Source organism: Ylistrum balloti, unplaced genomic scaffold (genome assembly GCF_031769215.1).
Source record: "Ylistrum balloti isolate Yb309-2 unplaced genomic scaffold, AGI_CSIRO_Ybal_v1 Utg370298, whole genome shotgun sequence".
Lineage (NCBI taxonomy): Eukaryota > Metazoa > Mollusca > Bivalvia > Pectinida > Pectinidae > Ylistrum > Ylistrum balloti.
Genome location: NW_026782224.1, coordinates 380,274 through 388,282, shown reverse-complemented (window position 1 = coordinate 388,282; position 8,009 = coordinate 380,274). Strand labels below are relative to the sequence as shown.

At 35.0% G+C, this 8,009-nt stretch overlaps 1 protein-coding gene across 1 annotated transcript; it reads left to right on the top strand.

Moving 5' to 3' along the window:
* Nucleotides 1-5,504: 5,504 nt before the first annotated feature.
* Nucleotides 5,505-7,763, top strand: LOC132553107 (WSCD family member AAEL009094-like). The gene is made up of 3 exons (XM_060217319.1): nucleotides 5,505-6,069; nucleotides 6,512-6,763; nucleotides 7,408-7,763. Exons 1-3 carry the CDS (start codon nucleotides 5,505-5,507, stop codon nucleotides 7,761-7,763), a joined length of 1,173 nt encoding a protein of 390 aa, XP_060073302.1.
* The last annotated feature ends 246 nt before the right edge of the window (nucleotides 7,764-8,009 follow it).

The window sequence follows — 8,009 nt, the reverse complement described above, 5'->3', positions numbered from 1 at the left end:
CAATTGTACCAGTAAGTTGGAAAATCAAGTGTCCTGCGTGAAACTCAAACCAGCCCGTACAAATTTTGGCTTTTTCAAAAAGTTCAATTGTGAATTGTTTTCTCTTCATGTAGTGAAGAAACCAATCACAATATTATGGTTATCATATCTGCGTAAGAAATCGTTAGCTTACCTTTGGAAATGAATCCTGTTGCATAATTGTCAGTTGGTCTGTCATTGTTATCTCCCTTCCAACAAGTAACGCGCTAAAACATTCTTCCTAATAAGAGATATGTTTACGTATCACGAAGTACTCCGTTATGCAATACCTAGTGTACGACGATTTAAAGGAATTTGTTATGGTCACGTGTTCTCTTTACGGAACATAAGTCCTATTTCAGTAACCGTAATGATGAATTTGTAAAACAGTGTTAAAACTAGCCAGCTGTATAATTAAATTCAAAACCTCACAGACATATATACATAGTCAATGGTACAAAATACTATGTTTTACGTATTGATTATCGATTGATATATATATATTGGTTCTGTATTGCATTAACTACAAATTCCTCATTTCGTTTCTTCAGTTTTCTTTTTATGTTTATCACAATAAATAGTTATATAATTAATCACTGTATCACTACACCGTATTGAAAACGTGAGTATTCTGTATCAAGGTATTTGGCGAAATTCACGATTTTTATTTCATTTGGACACTTTTCCTGATAACATTGATCAAAACCGATAACACGCATTTCGAGTTAATTGTATAAAAGCAATATAACAGCATTCTGCTCTGTACTCGTACACGTTCATCATCATAAGATTGAGTAAAATGGCTATAGTTGGTATGTGTTACGGTCAGTTTCGTCTCTATCTTCTAGGTTTGTCGGGGCGTTGATATGAATGTATGCGATAAAAAAAAGTGCAACAGAAAGCACAGCTTGAAACATTTTGTGACGAATTATTGTCAGTATGAATGCAATCTGGATGCCTGGTTAGTGGGACATCGTAACGGCAGTCAGGATCATGTATTTGTCACCCAGATTGCATTCATGTTGGTAATAAATGCAATCAGACCGACGTTCAATGCTTGTAGTTACATTTCTGATATAATTCAAAACGTCATCACATTTTTATTTTACAAATTCAAAATTGTTTTGTTCGCTGTATCATCGAAATGCTTTTTATCGGAGACGAAGTGCAAAGCACTGACGTGACGTCCAGATTAAAAATATTTTGGAACATTTTCTTCAGGTTGGTAATGTCAATAGAATAGAAGTTCTTATAACACAACCATTAGAAGATCAGAGTATGACGTTTCGATGACTACACGGTCACCTTCATCAGGAAAATGACCAGTGTGGAGCGTTGAAGCACTGACGTAGGTAGTGTCCGAGATCTACACGGTCACCTTCATCAGGAAAATGACCAGTGTGGAGCGTAGAAGCACTGACGTAGGTAGTGTACGAGATCTACACGGTCACCTTCATCAGGAAAATGACCAGTGTGGAGCGTAGAAGCACTGACGTAGGTAGTGTACGAGATCTACACGGTCACCTTCATCAGACAAATGACCAGTGTGGAGCGTAGAAGCACTGACGTAGGTAGTGTACTAGATGGTACGGAATCAGCCAACGTTTTCGACTGCACTATAATCCTATTGCTGAATACGGTGTGAAGAAATGGTTAACAGATTATAGACCAAAAATACACCAGATGGTAGCAATGTACTGTGGTCAATCCGGCTACCCGTTGCGTAACACTTGGTCATATATGTGCCGTCTTGTCACACTACATTCAACCTTAGTGTACATAGTATTATAATGCAGCAGAAAAAGTTGATCGAAACGCCACACACAAATCTTCTATTGGTTGTGTAATAAGAACTTCTATTCTACAGGTGAACAATATGTTAATGGGAGGCCATCGTTCAAAATTTGATATTTATACATAAGAAATTTACTTATAGATAACGAACAAATTTTGCATCGAGGTAAATAAATTACATCGATTTAACTATGACAAGGCATTACTATCAAATCAAGCTTTGTTTTAGACACACCACCATGAGGGTTTTTTTCTTTATTAAGAATTATATATTTTCCTTTTATAACCACATTCTCCATAACTATTGCAGTATGCTTTGGTCAAACAGCATTAGAAACAATTTCAGATTTTAAAAGAAAAAGATCATAAATCTGTGTTGAGTCACAAAACAATTTAATATCATAGACATACATACAGACAGACAGACAGACAGACAGACAGACATTCTTTATTTGCTCTTATTACATATACTATTGTTTATTCATAAAACTGTGACTTACAGACAACACTGATGAATTCAGCAATAAAAAAAAAGTTACATGTTTTACTTTTTATATACCGAACGTAAAGGGCTATAGAAATTGCAACAAGCGAGAATTAAAGTCTGATGTCCGTCTACTTATCTAGGTTTCTGCTGGATGATTTTATGACATAACAGTGTAAATGTTTGACGATTGAATCCATGGCTATGTATCAGTCTACGAGATACCATCTCGGTCAAAAGTTTCCACAACTCGTTCATCACTGATATTGGTGTGTTTTGTCTGACGCTGAAGGAAATATCCAAAATCTGTCGGTCTGTCCCTCAATCGTACACATTGCACGCGCTCTTGTTGTCTCGTAGTCACTCGTGGTGTTTATTGTAATGTTTGATAGAAAATGAGAAAACATATCATATATATAATATCTACATATCTCACTTTATAATATACAAGGTTAACATAGTTTTGAATAAATATGGACGACTTATTGATAACGTTTTTGTATTATTTAATTTACAATATTATCTTCATACTACTCTTCATTTCGCTCTGACAGAGATATTATAATGAAATATTACAATATGAATATTATTACAATGCATTCGGAAGAGAAGGTCAGGCGCACGACTTTCACAATATTGTTGACGACCTAAAATCTTTCACTGTACACTGAACATTCACAGTGATTAGATTACAGAAATGGCTAACGGTACTTAAAGTGGGCAGAAGTCAATACTATGCTTGTATATACACTAAACGACTTAATCACAGATGTTTGCACTACTTCTAGATTCATTGGTGCGTGACAGATAGATGTATGCCATGACAATAAACGATACTTAGCAGAGCGTGACGAGAAATGGCATTATTTGTGTTGACATCCAATATTGTATTGCAATACTTATTGTTATATTTTCACTGAGCAATGGTGAATTTCTAATATTTACTCTCATTGTCGAACTCAACATCATTTTATTTTCTGATGATTTTCATTCAAGCTGTCACCTCGATCTTAACAGATTAATAAGACCAGCTTCGGATCACCAGTACAGGGGTATTCATGGCAAGTAATAAACATGAAGATTGTGAACAAATCAAAACCAAAAATACTAGGAAATCACTTCAAGCCCGTGTACGTGAATCCGTACTAAAGATAACTTATTCTTTCATGTTTAGCATTCGGGAAAAAAGGCAAAGGTTTTTGTTATAGGCAATGCCAGTAAGTTTAAATACAGCTACCATACAATCATATATGAAATGACGCGTCTGTTTGGGTCCAGATAAAAACGCTTTTCTTTACACATTTTAATTTTTAGCATGACATACAACTGCTGTAACCGTTGTGTAATATGTGATGATTTGAGAATTTGTCTAACATAGATAGCACATCTACAGGACTATACAGTATCTGAGCCAATTTGGACGCATCTTTTGTGTAGCATTATGGGTGATGATGTATATTGCGTTCTGTTATGCCTTTTATGTAAATCATTGAGTATGTTGATCTTTAACACAATTGTGAATTATGAACAAAACAAGGCTGACATATTACCAGGTATAGTTATCTCCTTTATCCATGCATGCATATATGAATTATGGCAGCTTAACTCTTCCAGAAATATTCAGCTTTTTTTTTATTTACTGGAAAATCGCAGGTCAGTATAAAATATATATTGTTACCATTTAAACAATATCTGTTTTGAACGAACTTCGTTTGGTACTGGTTTCGTTCCTATCAACCAGGCTCTTAGTTTTAGAATATGACAATTTTTGTGTTAGACGAATCGCAGTAAGTACTATATGTCAATACATTCGCACTTGAAACTAAAACAAATACCAGGTTACCTATGGTATCACCAGACATATTAACGGGAATGCTTATTACTTTCGTCAATCTTTCCCTGAGATCTTCATCAACCTACAACCCTGTGTTATTAGTGGACCTGCCAGACCTTGATATCAGCAACTTCCCTTTGTAGACATCGTAGGTTGAGGAAACAGACATATGATATATTTCTATCTTGTAAAAAATTGCAATATGGAAATTGAAATTATTTCACGCTTATACAGGTTTCTCTGATAAAGAAGAAGATTAACCTTCTCGAACATCTTGTCTTAATACAGTTCGTTCCTGTATTTTACCAAAGTTTCCCATGTAAAGCATTTTTCATTTTTCAAAATTTGATTTAAGATTTGAATTACGATATTATCGACACATGCATATTCTCTTGTAGACGTATTAGAACAATCTGATTTGCCAAATAAAGTTCTTTATTCTGAAACAAATTTCTGACGTTCTCAGAACCAAAAGACGCACAAGATAGTTGGACCTTCCAATACTTATCTCGAACATAATTAGATAATTTACAGTAGAGCGAAACAATGACTCAAACTGAATGATACAGCTGCAAACTAATAGTATAAAGTGTTGATTACTTCGTGGCGACGGAGAAAAATCAACATTGGCCGTAATGTGGATGGAGGAATGTGTGCACTAGCACCATAATGATTACAATAACATCAAAAAACGATAATGGATTGTATCAAATAAAGAAATCGTCAGCTACATATGTTTATTTTGAATCAAATAACTATTTCTATGGATTAAAACGGGACATGTAGATTACGGGAAACCACGGAAGACCCGAGCACTTTTACCAAAGCATTGTAACGCAACCAATAAGGCACTGGATATACTTCTGTTTACTTAAATTATATTGACCTTTGACCCTAAGTTGAAATACAGCTGTTGGTTAGTCTGTATTTTTAACAACATATGTCACAGGGAAAGTATTGTATTCTATATAGCGTGCTTCATTATAACGAAGATATATAACAATATAACATCATTTCACAAGATTGATAAAGGCACGAATCACAAAGGCGAGTATACATCTGTGTCCAGTCTTGGTAGTTGTATTCGTTTCGTTATCTAGAAGAATATTCGGAAGGATACTGTTTGCAAAATGCCATTCCTAAATATTAGACTGCGTCAGAAGATCATGGAAACCCGCGGACAATGATGGAGTGTAACTACAACAAACACACAGATTAAGTCAAAACCAAAACTAATGAGTAATCAGTTGTACAAAATCTACAGATAATCTGTTGTGAGGACACAGTTAAACAGTACAGAGGAATTCTTTTACCGCGTACTGTGAGAAGGTTTGGAGACTGCTACTTTCTTTGTCTATAGTAAGCCGATGTAACATGCGATCCAACTTCCGGTTACGATACATTGGACTTCTGACGGTTGTCACATTGCTGTATTCGCTGACCGCTGGTACAGTGTTGTATTATTGCCTGAACATTTTTTGTGGTGACCACATCTGCATCCCCGATGATGTTAGACAACGTAAAACTAGCTATCAAATCTTGGAGCTTGGCCACAGTGTCAGTGCTTTCCCAGGTCTAAGAAAACATGAAGAAAACAAAGACACACAATATCATCAATCACCATGGACAAAAATAAAGGAAACACAGTTATTTGACCAGAATGAGGTACAAAAAGCATCAAAAAATAGAACGAAACATCTTATAAGAGTGAATCGAATATTGTACAACACTCCAACACGTAAACCGAAAGTAGCAGAAAACGAAGTAACAGACAGAACACCAGAGACACTAAGAAATCGACGTCAGGTTAATAGCGTGCATAAGAGATGTAAGAGAGATTTCGTTTCGTTATCACGTTCACACCTTCCCAGGACAGCCTTAGCTAGTTCGCCTGGATCAGGAAACACATGGACACGCCATTTACTTCAACAAGCAACAGGTATAAAACATACGGCTGTGTTTCTTTAAAAACCCATCAAAATAACATTTCAGTAAATGTTGAAGGCAAACATACTTTAGAATTCCGCTGTTTTATAGAAGAATCACACAAATAGTATGTCCCATTTACGTTAATGTATTTTAAAAATGTTTATTCCAAATAATTACCCAGAAAAGTAATTATGTCAATGATGGTAGAGTAGATATTGCCAAAACCGTCATCTACCTAAGTTCCTCAATGTCCAGAAATTTAGTTTGATAGCACATGTTAAACTTGTGTCGCCTTTACTTAAACGCGTTTTCGCATATATTCCTTCAAAAAGTTGTCAACGAGGTAGTATGATGTCGATATTTTCCCCTGTACACAAACTCCATGTATCAAAATCAATCTCTACTGACAGACCACATATCTCTAAGACATTTAATGCATTTGCTATATTCAGGTATACGTACCGGCAGTATATATAATGACGGAGAGCTGCAAATGAACGGATTTTGGGGTGAAAATAAATGTACAAGAATAAAGACATGTCTTGTCATTAAAACACATGAATGGCATACAGAATATCAAACCTTTTATGACCGGGCCATTTTGATATTACGACATCCTCGAGACTCCATTTTGTCTAGCTTTCATTTTTTCAATGGTGGAAGACACGTTCGGGAAGCGCGTCCATATCTGTTTCACACAGATCGTAAGTTTTTTCATGTTATGAATTTGGCAATGTTCCTGTTTATGTCACGTTATTTGAAAATAAACGATTAATTTTGTTAATCATCACTATATTTATGAAGTCAAAGTTTTCTTAAATCTTAATGTACACTTAATTATATTTAATAAGGTAAAACTGTACACTTCACAACGTTCCAAAATAAACGTACCCCCTGTTCCTATATAGCGCAATGTACGATTAAGGCGATACGTATCAAAGAAAATCAATGTTAATAACTTCATATTCACCGATGTAAAATTACCTTTACTTCTTCTGAACAAAGCCTTTAAGTGGTTAAGTATATAGACTCCTTATGTCTAAAAATAGTTTACTAATCTCTGTACTGAACTAGCTTTACAGGCAGATAGTGAGTGTATGCAAACAATTGAAAATTACCAATATGAATCAAAACCATGGACATGATATATCGTGATTTTGTACATGTATGTTTAGCGTTTCATGTTTATTTTTAAACGTTTACTTAAGTGATGTTATTGTAAAGAAAATACTTTCTTAAACTTGTGTATTAACTAATCTTTCCTTATTTTTTGCTCTCTATGCTTGTAAGTATAAATACATTAAGCTGAGAATTCTGGCACTTATGATTTCTATACATATTTTTACAGGCTGGGTACGTTTTGCAGAGGAGCGTGTTCATTTGTGGTTTGATCTGAATAATGATTGGGTTAAAAGATATCGCAATCCTCTACATATTGTCTTTTACGAAGAGCTGAAAGCTAACCCAGTCTTACAAATAGAACAGGCAATACGCTTTCTTAATTTTACAATGACGGAAGCTGACAAAATGTGTTTGAAGAAAAACCTCGAGGGAAAGTTTCGGAGGCAACACAAGAATAAGATCGATACGGAAAGGTTATACAGTGGTGCACTGGCTAAAGCAATAGCCGAGCATGTAAAAATATTGACGACAACAATAAGGCGTAGATTTCCAGGTAAACCAGTAGTATGGACGCCTATCTAGAATAACAAATAATCAGGCGTTAATAAGTAATGTTATGTTAATTCTTTTGCATTTTTTTTTCAATGAATATGTGATATGTAGCTATTTAACTATTAATAGAATATGGAAACCTAGTACAATTTAGATGACAGGGTATTTGCGTGGTCATAAGGTTCTGATCTTTCACTAAGGTGGTTTGAGGAAATTGCCTAGACAAGCTGTGATAAGATACAGTTGTGATGACGCACAACGCCAAAAAATATCACA

Bases quoted from the DNA above. Each gene is read 5' to 3' on its own strand.
- LOC132553107 (XM_060217319.1), top strand. From the start codon at position 5,505: ATGCGATCCAACTTCCGGTTACGATACATTGGACTTCTGACGGTTGTC. The intron at 6,070-6,511 runs GTATAAAACATA...TGCTATATTCAG, and splicing joins TTTACTTCAACAAGCAACAG to GTATACGTACCGGCAGTATA. The intron at 6,764-7,407 runs GTAAGTTTTTTC...ATATTTTTACAG, and splicing joins ATATCTGTTTCACACAGATC to GCTGGGTACGTTTTGCAGAG.